Source organism: Barbatula barbatula (assembly GCF_947034865.1).
Source record: "Barbatula barbatula genome assembly, chromosome: 4".
Classification (NCBI taxonomy): domain Eukaryota; kingdom Metazoa; phylum Chordata; class Actinopteri; order Cypriniformes; family Nemacheilidae; genus Barbatula; species Barbatula barbatula.
The window spans coordinates 7,407,752-7,430,597 of record NC_136768.1 but is presented as its reverse complement, the minus strand read 5'-3'; the positions used below and the strand labels follow the sequence as shown (position 1 = coordinate 7,430,597).

Below are 22,846 nucleotides of genomic sequence, written 5' to 3'. Positions count from 1 at the left end.
AGAACATCTATGTGTGCGTTTGCATTAGCAGTAAATAGGACGACATTGCCCCACCTCAAAAAATAATCAGTTCGTGCAAATAAAGTGAGTTCTTCGCCGTTTGTTTAGTTGTTAAACGCATAAAGCTCTCAGACATCGAGCAGTTGCGTGATTCTTATGCTAATTTGTCTAGCACACCCATATCTATTAACATGCTAATTTTATTTTGTGTGTGTTGGCATTTTTCAAGCTAATGCTAAATAATGGAATACAATATCCCATGAATATTCATCGTAAGTTTTAAAAACCGAGCGAGCTCTATAAAATATCACTCACTCATCTCTTTGATCATGTTTTAGTGGATTGAGAGCTTTCCAGAGTTTCCTGGTGTGCGGAACTGAAGAGAGTTCATCATCGTGCTTTTTTTATCCCGTGTATTATGAAACTATCATATGTGATTTCTGCTGCTGCATGGACTGTATGTATCAAGAAGAGATAGTAAAAGCAGGCATATGTGTATGGTTTAACCACTGACTTTGGTGTGCTGTTGCATTGTGGGTAATTGTGGGTCTGTGGTTGTTTGTTGTTTGATGTGGCTTTGGAGGCCTTTCTCATGGCTCGCAGCTAGACACAAATCTTTAGCTTATATCCATTACATGCCCCTTTAAGTCTAAAGACACGCTCGCACACTCGGGTTAAAAAAGGATATGTATAGTAAATTACAAAGCAGATTTAGGTGTATTTGCTTGGGTTGGAGTGGATCAGAGCAAACATGTTCAGAGGCCTAATGTACACACGGGATCATTGACACAAGGTCACACAAACACACATTCGCACAAGAGTCTTGGTAATATTGCTGTTTTTTACTATTAGGTTAGAAACACCATGTATTTATATTATTGTGGTGATAACCACATGCAGTGAATTGCAAAAATTTATAAAGTTATAAAACGTAAATAGTCAAATGTACATGTTCACATACTTACAGTATATTTGTTTTTTTTGTTTTATTACATTTATTCATTTGGCCTAATTTATTCATTTTTATGCACAGATTATCCAAGCGTTTCCCTATGCACTGTCAATACACTCTATAAAGGACACTAAACATAAACACTCACTTCATTCAGTGTCACCGCTTCCTGCTTTTAATCGTACGGGATTGGAGAATGGTGGCATTTCAATCCTGAATGAATCTTCGGCAGGGGGTCTTTGAACACGGGGGGAAGCTCAGAATTAACCCCGGCCGTCCTGTGGTCAGGCAGCCCACTTTGAAACAGAGCAATCTGTCTCCGTCGAGCAGCCCTAGGTCAGCACCCTTCGGCCTGCCAGAAAATAGACGCTTTATTTAAGCCAGATGTTCGAAAACAAGCAAGGCGGATCTGAATCTTCCCTTTTTTTCTTCATCTCTCCTTCTCTCTCGTTTCCTTTTCTGTTCGACTCCCTCCTGTTTCGCCACTGTATTATTTATTTCTTTTTTGTTTTCTGGCCCTTCCCTCCACCCACCTGGTCCCACAGCGGTCGGGGCACCCAGCGCACTTTCTCCGAGAGAAAGATATCTAGCCTGGCTGCGCGCCCGAGCCCGATCCCCTGCCTGGACAGGGGGACTGCTGGAAGTCTGAACAGGTGTTCTCCACTTTTTGATTTCAGTGCATTTGAATTAATCCTGTCAGCTCAGCTGTTAAAACAACTGTCACCCCCAGCTGCTAGTCATTTTGGGCTGGATCTGACACACTCCGCCAGTCTATGACATACACGTACTTGCACCGTCTGTTCCACGGCCCATTGTCACCGGCACAAAGCGATGTACGTATACACAAAGGCACATGCACACAAACACATCACAAAAGAGGCATCTGGGCGCATCGGCATGGTATTGCTACAATATTGTTCATGATATTCGGAATGTAGACATTCATAGATCTAAAATCGGAGGTGTGTGATGAAGGCACATTCATCTTCATCATCTGTCTATTAGTGATTTAGCCGTGATGAGGTTTTGATCTTTATGTGAAGTGTGTGTAATAGTGCATGTGATGTACATTAGTTGATCTTGATGAATTCACACAGCTTAATAAAGAAGCATACGTACAAGCACACATTTTTTCATTCGAAACAAGGACTGAAATGTGGATTGAGACACAAACTCTCAGAATGTTTTATATTATCAGTAGAGATGCAAAGATATATCGGCCAATAATCTGCGTTGGTTGATAAAAAGTCATTTTCACACTCTCGCCGATAGTTTAAAAAGAGCCGATGATCAAGACCGATATATTCTGTCAATCAAAGGACAGAAAAATACAATGAATTTGTGCTTTGTATATTGAAAATGTTTGATGTTCAGTATTAATAGTCATTGTTTGATTGACATTTTGAAATGTTTTGAAATATTAATTTAATCTTCGGAATCAATATCGGTATCGACAGGTAGCACTCTGAATAATCGGGTATCGGTGGAGGACTTTGGTATCGGTGCATCTCTAATTATTATTATTAAAAACGTTTTCACCCCTCAAAGAGAGGTTTACCCACCCTGTATTCTCGATTTTTCCTTGCATACATTTGTAATTATGACTCCTCTTCCTATCTTCACCTCCTCTCTTCAGAGGTGCTACTTTCCAAAGAGTGTTGTTCCTGTCGTTCGCTTGGATCTCTTTCAACCTCCTCCTTTCATCTGTATTCACACACCCCTCAGTCAGATACGGGTTACACGTTCTGGCAAATCTTTCTCGCACATTTAAATATCTGTTTACTTCTTTTAAATGCCAAGAGCAACCAAAAACACACTGGGTTAATTACTGGTGGATGATAAATGGATGATAAACTTCAGCTGTTTCGTTTAGCTGCGCCTTCTTTTTCCGCCCGCGAGACCAGTCACGAGGGAAAATATCTATTTGAAAACGGTTCAGGTGTTTGGGAACATCCAGGATTCATTAGTGTAATTTAGGGCCAAAGTGTGTCAGGTTTGCGTGTTTGTAAATGATGAAATCTCTCAGCATCGTGTTAGAGGCTGTTTTAACCTTTGTAAGGGAGAGAGATAAAGAGGAGTAGAAGCGAATGGTCTGTTGCACAATAGAATGTATGCTTTGTCATGTGCTTGGTATATTTGCTTACAGACTAGTGACGTTTCAGGGACTTTGGACCCCTGCGTGCACACAGAGGGAAGCCGTGGATTTAGCCCCCACTTCGCTGTTGTTTCCACACATCAGATAAAACTGCAAACATCTTCGAACAATCCCAAGCTACTATTTTCTAGTACTTTCTTTTTAAAGACACAGTACAACCAAAAAATGATGTCATCACTTCATTCTAATACTCATTCGATAAACAAAACCTTAAAACACGTCATACAAACTGACAAGAATTTAGTTTAAGAAGCAACCAAAACTGTTACATTATTCATTTTAAATATGTTTTTAATTATTTACATTTACAAAGTCTCAATTTCCCTAACAAAAGGTCATGTGTAACACCCCCCCCCCCCTGCAGGACACGTACACGAGTCACTGCATCATAAATACTTTCTATTGCCTGAACAGCCCGGGTACGTTTTACATCTTTCAACAAACGGGACAGTGTGTGCGCTCAGTATTTTTAGCTGGTTAACTATATTTGAGGCCCTCTAAAGCACAGCGTTTCAGTGCATTTATTATGTTAACATTATTATAAGAACACTGTACAGACCAGCACAGCAAGAGTTTAAATAAACGAATTTAGGAGGAGAAAAGAATGAAAAAAAGAAATGGGTCGCTCTTGAGACGCCTCCTACCCCTGCAGACGACTAACCAATGGAAATGCAATATAGCCCATAGGAACGCAGTCATTCCCATGACCGACCTTATCGAGAAATCTTTCACTTAAAAGCATGTGAATGTATCGCCACACCCCTGCCTCCTTCCCTCTTCTTGTCCTGCAGATGAAGGGAAAGAAGGAGCACAGTGGAGATGTGCTGGGTGGTGGGTGCAGTGGTCTGACCGGCTTTGCCAGGCATGAGATGCTTCTTAAGAGCTGTTAACAATCACCTAATGGCTCTCACATGGTTACCCGTATCTGGGAGCAATGGAGCCCTTACAATACCGGCCATTCTTACAGAGAGGGCATTTTAACCGCCCCGGGCCACTTTCAGACAACAGCAGTGATTAAATCCCATGTGTTTGTGTGTGTAGCGATGTGTGTGTGTTGGGAAATACGTGTCCCGCAAACATTTTCTGGTTTTGTTATGGTTCAAATAATTTTCATTTTACTAGTGATGTGAATTTGCAGAGTTACCGTATTATGTATATGTATTACACATAATTGTAATGTAATAAAGTAAAGAGGCATGTACTGCAAAATACAATAAATATAAAAAACTGTATTAAATAAAAAATACAGTAACAGTGAAGGTTAAAAAACAAAATGGTTTGGTTTGACATATCTGCAGACTTAATGCATAGTTGGCAAAAGCAAACACACACCCCGACCAACAACACGGGTGATCGTAAATGCCGCACAGACACAAAAACTGAATAACAATGTGAAATTGGCAGTTGAATGTGAGGAGAAAGGAAGCGTATTATAATAAGGGTAATAACTGCATTTAGCTGCCAGGGGCAGTTTGTTATGACAAGAGGTTAAAACGGAGACCGCCTTGTGTATGCGTTTTTTTATTTAGTTTTTTATTTGCTTCCAATATGTAAAGCAGCATTATCATGTCAACGATGTCTGCTCGTGTGTGTGACAGGCCATTGACAGTTGCCTTCTTAAAGCAACAGTACACTTCAACGTGACAAACAGCAATTGTAATTTTATCAGACACCCTCGGCCCCTGCCGTGTACTTCTGCGAATTGTAGATAGTTATTTATTTATTTTCGGCATGTCAATATGAGTCTGCGATTCGCGTGGTGGCGAGTGTTTTTTTATCCGTGTGTGTGTCGCCTCAGTCATTTTTCTTTTGCAGTTAATGCATCAGAGACTCGGACAAACACGTTGTGTTCTTTTGTTGTCATTTTAAAGTGATGTAATGAAAGCGGGTGGTGGAAGGGCCCCGGGGCTATGACAGTTCTCTGCTGACTGGGCTGCGCGCGAGACGCGCTGAAGAGGGGTTATTGCCACGAGACAGATTGAAAGTGTCATTTTCCATTATAGTGCATACGGAGGAAGCACAAATATGCCCTGGCCTACTTTAACAGAATGCTTTTGACAGGAGAAATGTGCGTGCAGGGAGAGGGGACCCCTTAGCCGAGCTTAACCCTTTCTTTTGACACACGGCGGCTGGAGACCTGCGGCAGCCGTGAAATTCCGGTCTTGTCGTATCTGTTGGCGAAGCAGCATGACGCATGATTAAAATGGCATAAACATCAATAATATGATGCATAAACGAGTTAGACAGGAAAACTCCAGAAACATTCTGGAACGCATGCAGACAGGTATGTTGGGCTACCCCAAAAAATATGCTCGAAGAAGCATCTGGTTGGGGTAAAGTAAACCCCATAGTAATCCTAAAATGCAGGGCTTCCTTAAAGGAACAGTTCACCCAAAAACAAAATTCGGTTCTCATTTACTCACCATTAAGTCAATCCATTGACTTTCTTCTTTCCAGAAGGCAAAATTAGATAATTTAATGAATATCCAGCTTGGTGGATTCAGTTCAATGGCTTTGCATTGTGACTCCCTTTATGGTTAAATAAGCACCCAAGAGTGTCACCAAAAAATATGTGCGACTCAATGAACTTATACTCCCATTTCTTCTGTCTGTTTTGGTGAAAATCATGTTATTTTTATATTTATTTTTGCAGAACCTTTTCCTTGAAAAAAAACGTTTTATTGGCACAAGCTGATAATTAAAGTTACAAAAACGTTTGTATCAATTAAAGTTTTACCTAGTAAGAGTTTCGAGATCATATAACTTGAAAGCTAAACTTATCAACAAGCCTTATATCGAATATAAAAAGAGTTATTTTATAAATGTGTGTGCGGGCACCTAAATTAATTTGTACATGCATGTTATTTTTTTAACGCGTCTGCATGCGTATGTGCGCAGCGTCTCGTGGCACGGCTGATATTCAGATGTACGCCGGCCAGTTCCGAAGTCTTGGACGTCCTCAGAGAACGTCTTAATTTTCTCAGACTTTCTCACACGTCGTGATGGTTTTGCTCACATTCTTCTTCGCAATGTCATGCCCTCCACGCAGTTATTTCAATCTGGCAGTGTAAATTTGGCAACGCGCAAGAGGTGCCAGAATAAATTTGGCGGGAGTTTTGGTTCAAATCAAATTGGACATAAGCACCCACAACACCATCTGTCAGAGAAGGATTGCAGATATGTGAAGGGCACAAATCCGTCAGAGAGAAATGACTTTTTCAATTTAAAATCTCACCTCGCAACTTTAGTTGGAAATTATTCTTTATTAATTTCAGTGAAATTGATTTAGCGTCATCTAAGTGAAGATTAGATCTTAAATGCACCCTTGAATATTTGATTGTTGGACTTCTGCATCATCTTTCTGAAATTCGATGTTAGCAATTAGTTTTTACATATTACAAGTACTTTTTACATATTATTATTTAGCAAACCCAACGAAAGCAAATTCAAGTATAAGTCATTCACCAAATTAGATAGTTTGCTTGAGATTGTTATTAGGAATGATTTTCGGATTTTATTCTGCTCGTGTTCCATAATGGAATTTTCTTTACTACGACGAATTCATAACAGAAATAATTATTTATAGTTCTGTTTACCCATGATGTCATTTGTTTTAGAAAATTGCACCCGTTGCCCCGGCGACTGTTCTTAAACGCTTTCAGTTTTTAACATTCTGACCTTTAACTTTCACTTTCCGACTTCACGCGAACTCTATAAACCCTCTCTTATCGCTTTCTCTCTTCCTCTAGGGTTGTGTCGCTTCTCTGAGACGGGAGTGTTTTTTGAGGCCGAAGAAGAAAGACGACCTTCTCTGTGCGTGTTGAATGTTTGTTCAGAGTGTTGCTAAGCGTTGCCTTTTCCTTCATCACCGCACATAATTGGGACTTTTAGCTTGAATGGCGGCTTTTGATGAGATATTTGGTCCGATGTTTTTTCGCCGCTTTTCTTACCTCACAGTCCCGCAGTGTCTCTGCCGCTCTGGGAGAAAACACGAGTCGACCGCCGCCGTTTGAAGCTCCTATAGAAAGAATTTTCAACACGGACTGTGAGCAAATAAAAAGCCGTACATAAATTGATCATCAAGAACGATTATGATCATCTTTTCATTCATGGGGAATTCAGGAGCAGAGTTTACGGAATGGGTAAAATGTGTGAAATGAATTTCTTCTTTAGACTCTCATGAACTCAGATTTTTTTTCGTTACATTTAGCGTCCTAAATTACTACAGCGTTAATTGATTACAGTGTTTGAGGCACAAAGGCGGTAATGAATTACTAGTTTCATGATTAAGAGGAATCTGTGCATGTTTGTGTGCGCTCTTCAGAAAGATCTAAGAGCGCAGCTGGGCCGTGGTCCCCTGTGTGTGTGTGCGTGTGTGCGCGAGCGTCTCGCTTTAAAGTGTTGCGACGGAGAAGTGTGTGACACATCTTTCTGTCCAACCTTAGATAAACTGGCTGGGTGCTTGTATAATTGGTTATTCTATCCTGACCTCTGTGGCGACTGGGAGCTGCTGCAGTTTGTCGCTCTCTGCCAGGAGCAGTCAATGTGGAGCCTGTTCTGGTGCTGCGTGCTGGGCCGGGCCCGAGCCAGGGCCTTTCCTGTGAGCCCTCCCCACCCTCGCGAAGCTGGCGCTGGGACACTGGCCCTTTTGTTGTTCACCGAGGGCCTGGCTCGTTCTCTCTCTCTCTCTCTTTCCTTGTCTCATTCCCGCTCCCCACTTTCCTGCACTCCTCCACAAACCTCCGCCTCCCTCTTTCTTTTCCGAACAAAACATCACATTGGCGGCGCAAATATGAGATAATTGGAAAAATGGAGCTGGCCGGTCCGGCTGACTCAGACAAAAAAACAGCATGGAAAAGAGAAAAAGAGAGTCATGAAATTATTTTTGAAGTTTGAAGCCCGGCCGGCTGTGAGATGTGGTGTATAAAGAATGAGAGCGCGCTAAGCGGTGGCAGATCTTGAGAGGTTCCTCCAGTCTTTCGGCCAGGTGGCTGGTCATCTTGGCTCTGGTTCTGCCCAGCTGCTGGAGTCCTCTGGAGCCAATGAACCTTAATAATGCCCCATAATTCACCTATTATTGTCAGATTTACTTCAGCTCTCCCACGCTGGAACGGGCCGGTGTGGTCTGGCGAGTTTGTGATCTTATATTCAGGAATGAGATACATACGAGAGTGCGCGTGACCGGCGTGCTCACTTGTCTATCCGGGGAGTGTCGGATCTGTCCACTGGACATCCTGTTCTAAGCAAAACCACATGTGGATGGGGGGGTTTACTAGTTGTCTGCCAACCAGCTTGAAATTTTTGCATTTTTATAGGATTATCTATCTATCTAGCTGTGCTTTAAAGTAGTCCTGTGGTCCATACAGGTTTCTGAAGGCTGTGTTGGTGATACATGGAGGAAAATAAATCACTATAATTGACAAAAGCACCAACATTTGATTCATCGCACAAGTAATCAGCTCAACTTGATTGTGTAAGATACAAATTTTAGCACATTAAGGACATGACACCACTAAAAGATTTTGGCTGATAGGTGGTCCTCAAATTTCTTTGAAGTGGTCCGCTACCTGGTAAAGTAAAAGACTGCTTTAAATGGGATGAATAAAAAGACCCAGTCTCAGGGAGGATTTAAGTGATCTGAGAGCGTCATACTTTAGTGTGCTTTTAGACTGTTGAGAAGTTGCTTGTAAATTAATCCTCTTTAAAGAACTACCGCCACATCCATCAAACCTCACTTGTGTAACACACCCACCACCTTCAGTGACAAACTTCAAGAGCATCACTGTCTGACTTTCGTCACCTGCTGTAAGCAATATTCATGTTTTTGTGTAGAATATGTTAAAATTGGTGTGTATTTGTTAAATATCTCCCAGTTACTTTATTGAAGAGCATTACATTAAATGTTTTTTGTCTTGCATTATTTGCATTTTATTTATGCTGCTTTCACGTGCTCTCGAAAGTTCGATGAAGTTTGAGTTTTTTAATGTTAGCAGATACTGTTTTAATCTTACTTAACCATAAGTAAAATAAATGTTTTAAATCTTGCTAAATACATTTAATGATACTTGATCCAGACGTTACTTCCGGGTTGTAGTGGGAATTATCGAATTTCCGACAGCATGCAGCATTAGTTCATTAATGAATTATAATTTAATTCAGCTGGTTCTGTTCACAAGAATGTGACCTATGTAGATACCCACTTAAAAAACAGTTTTCTTACCTATTAAGAGGTCTTTCGACTAATCATTTTACACAACTCACACACTACTCGATTATGTGCCCTATACAAACTCTCTCGCTTTCATTCTCAAACACATTCTGTGTAATTGAAACACATCCAGGCACACACATACACTCTCATGCTCTCTAACACACCCTTCCTGTGCGTCTTTCCAAGAGTCACACTGTTCTCATTCCGCTGTACCCCTCAGGCTCTGCTGGTTCTACCAAAAATGTTCTCCCCTCCTCGCAAGGGCACTACAGCAGGTTTCCACCCAGCTGCCACAAACAAGACCCCATACACTAATGCAAACAAGCTGCGCTTCTGTATTAAGAGTAGACTAAATGGAAACAGTCCCAAAGTTTCTGCCCTCTCTCACTCTTCACTCACTCACTTACGTATGCACATATATTTACAGGCAATATCACTTAGCAAATATTGGATTTCAATCTTTAGCTAATATTTTTATCTTTTCGATATGAGGTCAGGCAGATAAATTAATAGTTTTGCTGTTAAATGATGTTTGAGTTGGTTTGCTGGTTGCCCGATGGAAATAGTTTGTTGCTTAAATGTTGTTCATTCAGATTAAAAACAGAGCGTTATTGGAAGTTGTGTAGTATTTTATCTTTGTTGCCATTGATTTACCCATATAACTTAATTTTCAGGATTAATAAAAATAGTTTGAGAGCTTTATTTTTATTGTGGATAGAAAATAATTCATGCAAAAATCTCTTCGCTTTTTGATTGCAAAGTTAGCTTTTTGGCCATTCTGAGACCAGAGGGAGACGCTGTTGAGATTTTTTCCAAAACGTGATAAAACTATGATTATTTTCTTCGAGAAAAAAACATGAAAAGCAGGTGATTTCAGCACCTCTCAATTTGCTCTCCATTCAATCTCACAGCTTATTAGGTGAAACGATTGGATATAAATGAGATGTTATTTGTTATTTTTCTCTCCCGAGGTTATAAAATAATTGCCAACACAATTCACAACACCAAATATTTCCATATTTACAACAAACAGAAAATGTTATAACGTGCGTGTTTGTATTATCAATTACTGTGTGCATTTTTTTCAAAGCATTTTTAATTCACGGAAACATGCCTGTTATTCTTTACTAAAGGAAAGCAAATGCGACATCACATACCGAAACAAGAGGCTCCCGCTATCAAACGTCCCTTCAAACACGAAGTTCTTTTCTTATCAGAGTGTAAGAAAGCAACGAGATCGAGACAAGGTAGCTGTCACGAAAGTCGGATACATCGACGTATCCGCTTCTCGCTCCTTCTATTTCTCGGTAAACGATGGCGTGGATCCCCACCGTGGGTTGTCACACAAAAGTGGCCTTTCTATTTTTATTAATAGTTAAAATGAAGGAGCTGTCAGCGGGGACGATAGCAACCGTGTTAATAAATAAAAATAATAACTGTTACCGTGGGAGAGCGAGAGAGTGACATACTGAGACAGCGAGAGAGAGAACGGGCATGGGGGAGCCATGGAGCGGCCATTTTTTGAAACCTTTCGCTTGTCAGAGCTCTTGGGCTTAAAAGCCTCTGTCATTGTTACTCACAGATGCCGGAATAGAGAGAGAGAGAGTGAGAGAGAGAGAGCGCAGGGGACTAATAACACCTGTTGTGGTGACAGCGAGACAGCTGTCAGTGGAAACAGCAGCAGTGAAGGTGATTGGCTGAATGGTCCATACACCAAAGTACGTGTGTGCCTGTTACAGCCCAACTTTAGTCCCATTGCAGTTCAGAAGCAAGACCGGGAGCACACAGGATAAGCGGAAGTGCACAAGCAGGCGAGCAGGTGACAAACTTTAAATTCGAGCGTGCCACTGAGGAAGTTTGAGCACTGTGTCAGTTAACGTTTGGCAAGTCTTATAGCGTTTGGCAAGTGTTGTGTGAGTGTGAAAGTGTACTGCGTGTGCCGCCCACGTGGGGCCTGTACAGTCTATCAGTCGCAAAAAGTTGCAGGTTACCGCTCGGTGTTTTTAACTCCAGCTGAATTGGTAATGGTGCCACCTGGTGTTATTACTGGCTTCTGCCGATAAGTGTTTGTTGTATTTGAATGTATGCGTCTATTTCAATATACTTCATTTGGCAGACACATATCCATAGCGACGTACAGTACGAGATACATTTTTTCTCTGTGTGTGTGTGTGCATCTGTATTTGAACGCAGAACCTATGTTGCGCATGCTATGCTCGCTTTGCACTACAGGAATTTTCACACTTGGATAAAGGAAAAGACAGAGCAGGTCAGAAAGAAATGAAGGCATGATACTTAATGTTAAGCTTAATGTGAACTGCTCAATGATGTGTGCGACTTCATGTTCACTGTGTGCGTGATGTCATAATTAAGGCTCATTAACATTTGGCATGCATTTATACAAAGCACAATGCACCGTGCATTTAAGACCTACACTAAACCAGTGTGTGTTTCATGTTTTTCAAACCCACAACTTTGTCATTACGAGGGTTGTGCCTAGACAGTTGAGCAAACAGTAGTTGGTGTACAGTACAGAAGATGAAATCAAAAAAGAAGAAAATAGCTCTGACGTGTCTTCGGCAATTCTACTGTGTGTGTGTGTGTGTGTGCGTCGTTTTCCTTCTCACCCTGCTTCACTAAAACACTGACCGCAGTCATTTACCGCGAACACACCTTTTGTCCTCCTTTTCTTTCATATCAGCGTTAATTGTTGTGATAGTGAAGCTGGTTCGTGTTTGTGCGTATTTGTGTGTGTTAGAAAGGCAGACAGTGCAGGGGGATGTTGAGAGTTGTTGTAATTTTCCTTTCTCTCTCTCTCTCTTGTGTGAGACGTCCGTCCTTGGCAGGTTAGTAATTAGCGTGCAGGGTGGAGGGGTTAGAGGGTCCGCGGGGTGTATTAGAAAAACAAAGCGCACAGCCTCGATAATGTGTCCATTGTACCCAGTGCATTAAGAGCCTCTTTGTGTTAGCCGGAGCATAGGGCTAATGATTGGCTAACAGCAGGTGAGGAAGCCGCTTTCTCTCTCTCTCATTCTCTCTATCTGTCTCTCTCTCTATGTCCCCCTCCATCCTCTCTTCCTACTGCCCTACTGTTGATGCCATTAGAGAGACGGGCCTTTATTACAGCAAATGGACTTTAAATGAGCTATATTGTGATGTTGCCTGCCTGTGGTAATTCTCTCTCTCTCACTCTCTCTCTCTTTCTCTCTCACTCTCTCTTTCTCTCTCTCTCTCTCTCTCTCTCTCTCTCTGTCCATCTCTCATTCTCTCTCTCCCCCTCCAGAGGCCCCCAGCATTGAGAGGCTGTTGTCTAAAGACTGGAAGGATAAGCTATTGGCCATGGGTTCTGGCAACTTTGGAGAGATCAAAGGTACACCAAGAGAATTCCTGTGACCTCTGAGTGAATTTGCGATTGTATTTAATCGTTGTTTCAACATTTCATGAGTCTTCGCTATTGCAATCAAGTTTGACTTTTTTCTAGTTTTAACTAACGTGAAACTATAATTATAGTTTAATGCCACAATTCTACTTATCAAATGTAACTCCAGATACCTTCAAGTGTTTTGTCAGGTATGCTAATCGTCCTAGTGCTAGCCTCTGTGCCAGCCCCGGTTAATGATCTGCTGAGGATGACTTGCTAAGTAACAGCTTCACTCATGTTAGCACGGTTAATGATACATCCTGTTAGGTCACTCAGCTGTAGCGAGAACACACTCCGCTGGCACTTTAACAAGCCTCCGTACGCCTTGCTTTAGCTAGCGACGCTTCGCGAGGCTAACTCGGGCGCCGGGGTAAATGTTCTTCATTAAGCGACTCAGAAATATTTAATCAAATGAAGCTTGTTCACACTCCCGGAGCAAAAACGGGAACGTCATTGATCAAGCCGTTGGCGCGGTAACCCCACTGTGATGACATTTCAGGAAGAGCGCATCCCCCGCTACGACTACCGATGACTAGCGGTTGGAGAGGGTCCTCGCCACTGTCCTCTCACCGTGTGTGCGCTCACCCTTTAAGATCAGAATTGAACGCACAAATGTTAGCAAGTTAATGCAGTTTTAGTTTGAATATGCTTTTAATGAAACAGGGAACCTGATACATCGCACCTGTCTCTGTGACAGCTCTCGGCTCTGTAAAGGGCCAAAAAGCAAACTAACCAATCCGAAACTTTCAGTTGTTTTTAGTCATCTACTTGAGTCATCTTCTTCGTAGAAAAGAGGACATGCAAGTTAGCGAAACAGAATGTCTTTGGAAGATCATGCTATATCAAATATATGGTCACATCTCAAAGGTTTTATAAAGGCTAATATCTCACAGAGTCCGTAAAATCCAGGCTAAAGTCTCAAAATCGAAATATAAGATCAGGAGCATCAAAGTAGTCATAGCCCTAAAATGATCCCTAAAAGGTAAATGTGTGTTTATTTCTGTAAATGATAGATTCTGTGATAGATTTCAAGAGACAGTATTCACATTTTTATTTATAATAGTGAAACAAACCCTTTAAAATACTGAAACCTTCAGTATTAAAGATATCCGAATGATGTTTTCACCAAATGTTTTTCTACATTATCAAGAACAATTTTTTTTACGTGGAACACGGTCAATCGCTAAAATGAAAATTGGTCTCTACGGCTGATGTGTTCATTCTTTAGGTAGGCGAATATGTTTCACGTCATGACTGGCAGATCATGTATCTTAGCTAGAATGATGTACTGACCCATCGACATTAAATTCATTTTACAGAAGTCATTAATACACATTAAACCTATTGTACACTAAAGAAAAGTCTGTGTTGACCACATGAGGGACGATTACGTCGCACAAGAGACAAACTAGAAGAGAAAGAGAAGTAAAGGTTGAAAGAAAGTGGTAATGAACAAATAAGAGCCTCTGGCTCTCGCTCTCTTTTTCTCTCATGTAACGCAGTACTGTGCTGCTTTAGGGATTTATCTTTTAAGCCTAGTCATTAATTAGCAGTGAGAGCTGCTTGACAGGTATTACATTGTTACAAATTGGTTAATTACTGTGGTTTGTGACATGAGGCAGGGCAGTAAAAGCAGCCCTAGGATGTTTAGAAAGAGAGGAAACCACTTATTGATCCAACGCTGAACTTTCAGTAGCCGAGGTAAAAAGCCTTCGGTTGTGATTGATGAGCGCGGTGTGTTTTCTTGGTGCGCGTGTGTTTGTAAACGCCTTCTGTCAACTTTAGTCTCAGGGCACTGATGGTATATTGTGTCGGGAGTTCATTTACCTCACGTTTTACAGAGTACATGTCAGACGGCTAGGGATAGCCAAAACTTCTTATTTTAGAGTCTTGGGGTTAGCTGAATGACGCGTCGGTCTTGATGGATCATCTTTAAGATATCGACAGCAGTACCTCAGAATATCTCTAAATGCATTAGTTGAGCTTTCTAATAGACTTTTCATAGATAGACGACTCTAGAAGCATTCTGACCTACCCCAGTATGAGCGAGAGGGTCTCTGGAAAGAAAGATCCCTTTGATCCCCCCTTTCTCTCTGGAAGACTCGTCACTTTTCACACAAGGCTCTCCCTTGTCCCGAGCCGGCTCGGTTTGCACACCCTCTTGTGAAAGCGCAGTCTGGGAGCTGTTAAGGGAAGCTGCAAGTTTATTTTTCCAACTGCTCGGCTGTGACAGTTGCCTTTATTGTGCATTGTTGAGTCAATGTGTGTGTGTGTGTGTTTGCGAAGGGGTTACAAATGAAGCCTAGTCTCACCTTCCTACCAGGGCAAAGGGTCAGGTCAGCTGCTATGACTCCTTTCTTTCTCTCGCTTTCTTCATCATCTGTTTTTCTCTGCTGTGGAATGTGGCCCCTCTGAAGGTAGGGGCCGAGAACAATGGTGGATTGTGGGGCGGCACAGACGTGCGCCCCTGTGTGTGTGTTTTAGCATAGATATACGACCTCGGACGCACAATTGCGCACACATGAACTCATTAACAGACATGTGCTCGTTTCGACATTCGAACGCTTTGGGGTTTCGGCACGCACGCACACCGTTTGATTGGTGGTAGTCTGGGGCAATACCTTGGTGCGACGACATCCTGTCGAGTGATTTAGTCTTACCCTCCTGCCGTCCGGACCGGCTCGTATGTCAGAGCGTTTTTAGCTTTAAACCGAGGTCGAAGGTCAACTCATGCTAAACGTATAGCGACGGGTAGGTAAACACATCTCCGAAATGAAGGCGACAGCACATCTGAGCCAGAGCACATCTGGCCGCAAGACTTCTTCCTCTACCGGCTATTTGACCTCCGGCCTGTGCCCTTTAACCCCTGCAGGCACCCCGGACAGCCTGGCGGAGAAGGAACGGCAGCTGATGGGAATGATCACGCAGCTCAGCAGCCTCCGAGAGCAGCTTTTGGCCGCCCATGAGGAACAGAAGAAACTGGCCGCTTCGCAGATCGAAAAGCAGCGCCAGCAAATGGAGCTGGCAAAACAGCAACAGGACCAGGTCAGCAATACATATTCAGCTTGAATATTATTATATATGAGTCACGTATCAATTATGCACGTAAAACACATTCATCCTACACTTTAGATGACTGATATGGATTTTTCAATGACACAAGCTTGATTTGTATAAAATGCAGCGGTGTTGTGACTCTTTCAATGTGGACAGATAAATGACCTAACACTGGAAACATGTCGCATTACAGCTAGTTTGGACAGTTTTACTATGATGAATTATTAAATTGTGCAAATTATAGAAAAGTGTTATCACTGTGTGTGTGGAGGAGAAGTAAGGGTGTGTATCAACATATTGGCGCTGTCCTCCTTCAGCCACATTCACAAAGAAACCTACTGTTCTTTCCATCCCCCTGTTTCATTGAAACGTGTGTGGAGCGTTCAGGTCCCCTCAAGCACACAGGCAGGAGACATGAGGTGTTTGCATACAGAAGAGTTTGTTTCGGCTTTGTTGTGTGTTTTAGCTTCTGGGGAGCTCAGTTTTACAAAAGAAAACTGATCTGTAATAATACATACACTAACATACTCCAGTATACACGCAGTGCTTTAGGACTGGGAGGCACTGGTTTGAAACACACCCTTTAAAATCACTGTTTACCTCCACACACACAAAAGTAATGTGCTCTACAAAAATGTTACGTTTTGATATGTGACACACGGTTTGACATGTTTGTTCTGACCACAGATTGCACGACAACAGCAGCAACTTCTGCAGCAACAACACAAAATCAACCTCCTGCAGCAACAGATCCAGGTGAGTCTTTATATATACGTGCGTCCACTCACACTAGATAAAAACACGTGTTTCCGTTTGATGTCTTTTGTGATGTCACAATGTGTGTAACTTGTCACCGTGACGGTGGGGTTTCATGACAATCAAACGTTTGGTCCACCAATCAGCAATCAACCCCCCTCATCCAATCGCTAAAACGATCAGCCATGATGTCCTGCGTCCAAACCCGCAAGGTTGTTTTCTAGAGCAATCAAAAATGTACTGCACAAATAATTCAGGATGTACTGTATTTATTTACGCCACTTCTGTGAGAGATTTTGCGAGTTGAGCTGCTGGTCTAGAGAGCATTTTAAAGTGTCATAGGTGCACTCTTCAAGACCGTTTCGAAGGAAACCTTGTTTTGAGGAAATAAAAAAATCCAAGTAACGGATGTAATTGTAGAATGCATTGTGACAGCATACTAACATTGAGTGCCCAGATGAAATCTTTGGTTTGCAAGTTGACACTTTTTTTGTGTCAATATAGAAATAATTTTTGCAGACTATTTCTCGTGTTCAATGTGCCCCTCGTGGTAACAGAATAATCTATAAAAAGGTACTAATATAAAGCCATAAAACTGCTGGTTTGAAAATTCTTTAAAAGTTTCAATTCAGTTTAAATAGGATTTAGAGAGCCTTAAGTTGCTGTCTATGAAGAGGGCGGAGTTATTATAGTTTTATTTCAATTAAGTTGTTCATATTTTGAATTTGCTAAAATAAATAAAGATTTCAAATTAACTTTTATATTTTCATTTGTATGTTAATTTAATTTAAAATGTAAGCAAGTTTGTCGTGTTTTTTTGTTGTTCTTTTTTATTTGTTTATTTTCATGTTGCTACATTTCTTTTTATTTCTTTTTTAATACATTCTTTATTCATTTCAAATAAATATTTAAAAAAAACGTTTTTTTATTTATGCAGGTATTTTATTTGATTTCCATGAAAATAAATGTTTGAATAGTTTTGTTTTTGTGAACTTTTATAACCTTGGTAGAGAGTATTCCAGATCAGTCACTTTCGAGGTTTCATGTCAAGATGCTGACTCAAAAGGTAGTTATAAGTAGGCAATCATCAGCTCCTTCGTTTTTAAATCAGAGCTACTGTGCTATGTATTCAGTCATACCGCCAGTATAATCCGAGGTTTAAATGATCTTGAATGATTCCTTTAAATAATCATGTAGGTATTATCCCCATGGCGGGTACTGGGGCTTTTGGAATGTAAAGATGCGTTTTGATTGGTTTATCCCAGCTGACCGATCGATAGAACGGCGATACACTGGCCTGCTTTGTGTTGGCAGGTGTGAAGCGAATGAAGGCTTTGTGTGCACGAGGGGAGATGAGATGAGTCTAATTTGGTTGATAAAATGAGACTTAGGCTTGAGAGGAGACTCTGCCAGGAAGCCACATCACACTGAGACTATTCACACAGACAGACAGACCTCTCTCGTCCACTGGACCCTTGCCATTCTCGGAGTCTCTGAATGTGTGTGTGTGTTGCAGCTGTGTTTGTTTGCGTATACATGGTCTTAGAATGTGAATGTGAGACATATCTGTGTCTATTCCAAATTCGCCATCGGCTCATGTCTGTGTATTCGTGTGTTTATGTGCGTGTGTGTGTTGGTAGCAGCTGTGTGTGCGTCAGTCCCCAAAACACGTCCGCTTGGGTTTCTCCGGCCCCGCTCGTCGCTCTCAGAAACAAAGCTTCTTTTTCCCATGACTTTGCAACCTTTCCTAAACAAGCACTTCTCCATTCAGCCCAGTGGAACAATAGTTTCTCACAGTCAACACAGAGGAGGAGAGGGAGGGGGAGAGGCGAGAGGGGGAGAGCCCCGTTACGGGCCAATCATATATTAGCCCCAAATCACCTCTTGGAAAGGCACATTAAACTTGTGTCTAACACACAGGCCGGTAACATACTTTGAAAAAACACTTGCGTCAGAGACAAATATAGCATTCCTTAACTTTCAGAGTTTGCTTAAAGAAGCTATTGAAGTCTAAAGTCAGTCTCTGATCAGAAGAAGGAAAAATAAGCTCCAGAATCAACATGAAATTAAAATAGAGTCTATTTACTTTGTTAATACATGTTTTAAATAAGGTCTTATTGTGAATTCTTTATTGTTGGTTATTGTATGAAATAAAATTTAATTTCATATTTCTAAATGAATAAGTAGTTTCACTCAACAATATCACATCGCATTACAGTTAAAGAAAATCACCTCACAACTTCTTCACGAAACTATTCTACTGAAGGGGTCAAAGTTACTTCTCTTCTAAAAACAAAAGCACGCACACAATTAACACACATATACCTCGCAGTGTGGCGCCACTTCTCCAAGCTCTCGGGGGGTAATTCACATCCACTCTCTTTTATGCTTAATAAAGCTGTGTCTTCGCTGGGGACTCCTTGCGGGGCCCCGCAGGGTTATCCAACCAGGAAGAGAGGCTTCTTCGGATGAAAAGAACACACCTGCCGAGAAGCTCAAGGCACACAGACATATGCAGAAGCGCGCGACGCATGAAATGCAGTATACGTGTAATGCATTTCCACGCTTAGCGAGGGGCGTAATGGGGAGACAGGCCTGTGGGCGATATGGCTGGGAGCTGCCCACTGGTACAACCTCTTTCTGTGCTCCGCTGTACAGTAACACATCTAAGTGCCATTCTCTCATTAGCCGCCTCCTTTCAACACACCACCTCCGACTCAGCGGGACACCGCGCAAGTCGTGCTGGTACAATACAGGGGCCGAGGTGAGACTTCTTATGCTGTCAGAACAGCGGTTAACACTAGTAGCCAGACCTCCTGTGAGGAGCCGTTCGCTGGCTAATTTTACATCGAATCCCTGAAATTCTGCGCAATGGAATTAGCGGCGGTTAACCGGAGGAGCACTGCTGTCCCGTGCATTGCTTACTAACTTGTTTAAGTCTTCAGACACAGTGGCGACAGAAACCGTTGCCTGCTTATAAAACACGTATTAGAGTCAACCTACATTTTTGCAAGCTAACTTAATAAAGAGCTTCCACGGCACTAGCTTATAGATGTCAAACACAGCATGAATACTCCTTAACTCAATCAGACTCATTTGCCGAGCGTCGGTGCTTCCTCAACACCGTAAATCCATTTTCCCATGGATTGAGATGAGGGAAACAAATAACCGTCAACAGGAGCGTTAGCTTATCGGTGTTAGACCGGGTCTTGTGCACAGGAGCAGCTAACCCAATTGGCTGTGTAATTGTTTAATTTGTCTCATTACACCTAAATGAATGTAATTGGTGTTTTTGCTGCATGAAGTGGCCGCACAGGTTGTGTGAACTGGGCTTTGTGCAGAACTGCAGATGATGGGGGGATTTGAGGGGGGTCTTGTTACGTGTTACGTATTGATATGATGACTTGCATTATGTTACCATAAATATCTCAGGGGGCATTGAAGAGTTCTTAACTCTTAAGTTAGAGACCGGGTTTCACACACACTCCTCCCATCTGTCAGTGGTCGGCCAAACAGATCCTGCCCCAACCTGACATCATTGGTTGGGCCAGTGGGTGCAGTGGCAAGACTTCAGATAAGCATGAAACAATTAAAATGTTTGTAGATACTGTGCATAAGCACTGCAAGATATATACATGTTATGTATAATATATGTATAATTAAAAAAATATATTGAATGATAATTAAAATATAATAATTTCAATTGTAAAAAATAATATATAAATATAAAACTAAATATTGCAAATGTATATCGCAGTATGCATATTGCAAGAGTTATGTATAACATAACATAAAAGACTGGCAAGACAAAGAGAGTGATATATTTGAATACGTTCTTGATTTAAAACATCTTGGTTTTAATATAATTTAATTTTATATAATTGCAATTGATTTACCAATTTTAAGAATTATCGTCAAATACATTATTCACCAAAATTATTGTAATTTTATTGAATATCTTGCCGCCCTAGTGTGGATAAACAGCATGTTGCATATCCCTGGAAAGGAAAAGACAGCCCGATGGACATTTGTAATATTCTAACTCCTATTTGTAACAAAAGAAATTTAGCCCCAGGATCAACAAGGCATTGTGGGAGGCAAAGAGATCCATAGAGGAAAGTCGGTACAAACAGAAGAATAATCCATAGTGTCAAAGAAGCAGAAATGTATAATAAGCTGATGCAAAGTGCTATACCTTTTCAACCTCTTCTCCGACCGCCGAACAACTGTGCGTTACCTAAGCGACTGACCCTGAGCAACATATAACAGCCTGGCGTGTGCCCGTGTACGCATGCGTTTTGAGTATGTGGGGAAGGCTTCTCTCAGCCCGGTGGTTGGCAGCTAATGGGAGCTATTTGAGGAAGGACACACAGGCAGAGGAGCAGATGGGCGCTGCGTTATGCCCACCTACAGCGGGCGGCTGACGCACCTCCTGCACTCACACCTAATGGGGGCCTAATAAAAGGCTGGCTGTGCAGACACAGGCTCGCCACTCAATTTCATTAGCCGCTAATCAGCCAAAGGTGCCCTTGGCTCACGGAAAATGACCGTTCGCCGGGAAAAAATGAGAGGCATACTTGGAAGAAAAAAAGAAGGGCATGAGTGAGAAAATGGACGAGCGTCTGAGATTGGAGAGAGCAGGGTTGTTGTTTTGGTGGGGTTTGGAAATGGCACATTTGTCTGGCGGTGAGAAAAGATCAAGCATCAAGGGTGAGAGAGGTAAAGTCATGTCTCTGGATTGCAAACTCCTCCCCACCTCTTATATCCTAAGCTAGTTTGCCGGTTTAGCTTGTCGGCCAGATCTTCCCGAATAACCCAAGACCACCAAACCAGTTTAGTAGGATTTAGGCTGTTTTGTTTAGCGGTAAACATGTTCACATGAACGTGAGAGTGATAAGAACATTGACAGCTTCCTCTTTTTTCCATCAATGTTTAGCCAGTTGCATAATCAGCTTCATACACAGCGACCGACAGGAAGTACCAGAAAGTGCACCGTCTGCATTTTTGCGTGTCCATAATTGTGATCGTATTCATCAGGGACTTTACTGTCACACTGACACCTGCACCAGACTGGCAGTCGTTTCCGTCACTCTGTAAAAGTTAATGGCCTATGCCCACGTCCGCGGGGCTCATATTAAGTGCCAGTCTGCGAGTACAGTACGTGTGTGCCGCGCCGCTTTCCAGGCGCAAATTAATTATTAGTTATATGGCTGCGTGTCCCCTCTTCAGTGCGAGGTCACCGAGGCCCGCCTTTAATTGCTGGAGCATATGGCTGGAAACAGATTTTAGCGGTAGGATTCGTTCTTAAGCAACGTTCTTGCACAGGTTCTCAGATGTGTGCCATATTGTCAATGCTGGCAGCTATTGTTTCACTCATTTACTTCTTAGAGCAAATTACTCCCTAATAATAGCTCTACCTTAGAGTTTCTCTCTCCTCAGTGCCAGCAAACCTGTTCACACTGCATATGTTAATTATCTGCACATCTTCATTATGTTCAAAAAGCTTTAGGTTCAAGCTGTGCCGCCTGGCGAGGGGCTCTGACTCAGTCTGGTGCCAACTTTCCACTTTTTCCCTTTCAGTTTGTTTCTTTGGTTCTCTCACTCTCTTTTTTCATCAGCTGTGAAAGTTATGAAGTTAGCTGTGATCTTAATTTATCTTTCAACCAGTTTTTTCACTTTGAAATTATTTGATGTGTTAACACTGAGAAGAAAGTTATTTTGAAAGTGATATTTGTAGTTGCGTCAGGTTTTATGTATGGAAAAACAGCTGCTTGAGTTTCTTTGGATGCAAGAAAGTGCGGCACCCGCTTGTTGGGTCAATAGATGTCTGATCTGACCCCCAGAAGTATTATAACGTTTTCAAATTCAAAAACCTGTTCCCTCAACAGTGCAAGTTACAAATGACAAAGACGTAAGAAAACCCCCAAAAAGCCAAATGGTTATTTAGGCTACTTAACTAGCACAACCAGCAAGCCTCATTTGTTCATCCAGTTTAATCAGAATGACAAAAAATCTTTGCTGGCCTTAACCCAAACCAACCAATTCAAGGCATTCAATCAAAATTTCATTCGATAACATGTGTAAAGTTGTTGCCTATTGTTCACCTTTATTTTTGACATACGTCACCCTGCATCAAACTGCATTATCTGGCCTGAAAACGTCAATATCTGTTTCACCTACTCTGTGTGGGTAATGCTATTTGCTACTTTGATTGAATAGAGAACAGCATGACGGTTCGAGGGCTTTGAGGAGATCCACGAGCCTTTAATTCCGTATGCACCCACACACGCTTGC

The 22,846-nt window shown here is 41.8% G+C and overlaps 1 protein-coding gene across 4 annotated transcripts in view; it reads left to right on the top strand.

The window, feature by feature from the left end:
• The window catches only part of sox5 (SRY-box transcription factor 5), a 68,468-nt gene that overhangs the window by 21,260 nt on the left and 24,362 nt on the right, over positions 1 to 22,846 (top strand). For 3 of the 4 annotated variants that reach the window (XM_079455347.1, XM_079455348.1, XM_079455346.1), the window contains exons 4-6: positions 12,602 to 12,688; positions 15,612 to 15,784; positions 16,484 to 16,552. In XM_079455347.1, the coding sequence (XP_079311473.1) occupies positions 12,602 to 12,688; positions 15,612 to 15,784; positions 16,484 to 16,552 (329 nt within the window). The remainder of the gene's footprint in view (positions 1 to 12,601; positions 12,689 to 15,611; positions 15,785 to 16,483; positions 16,553 to 22,846) is intronic. The other variant, XM_079455349.1, reaches the window with a different exon arrangement.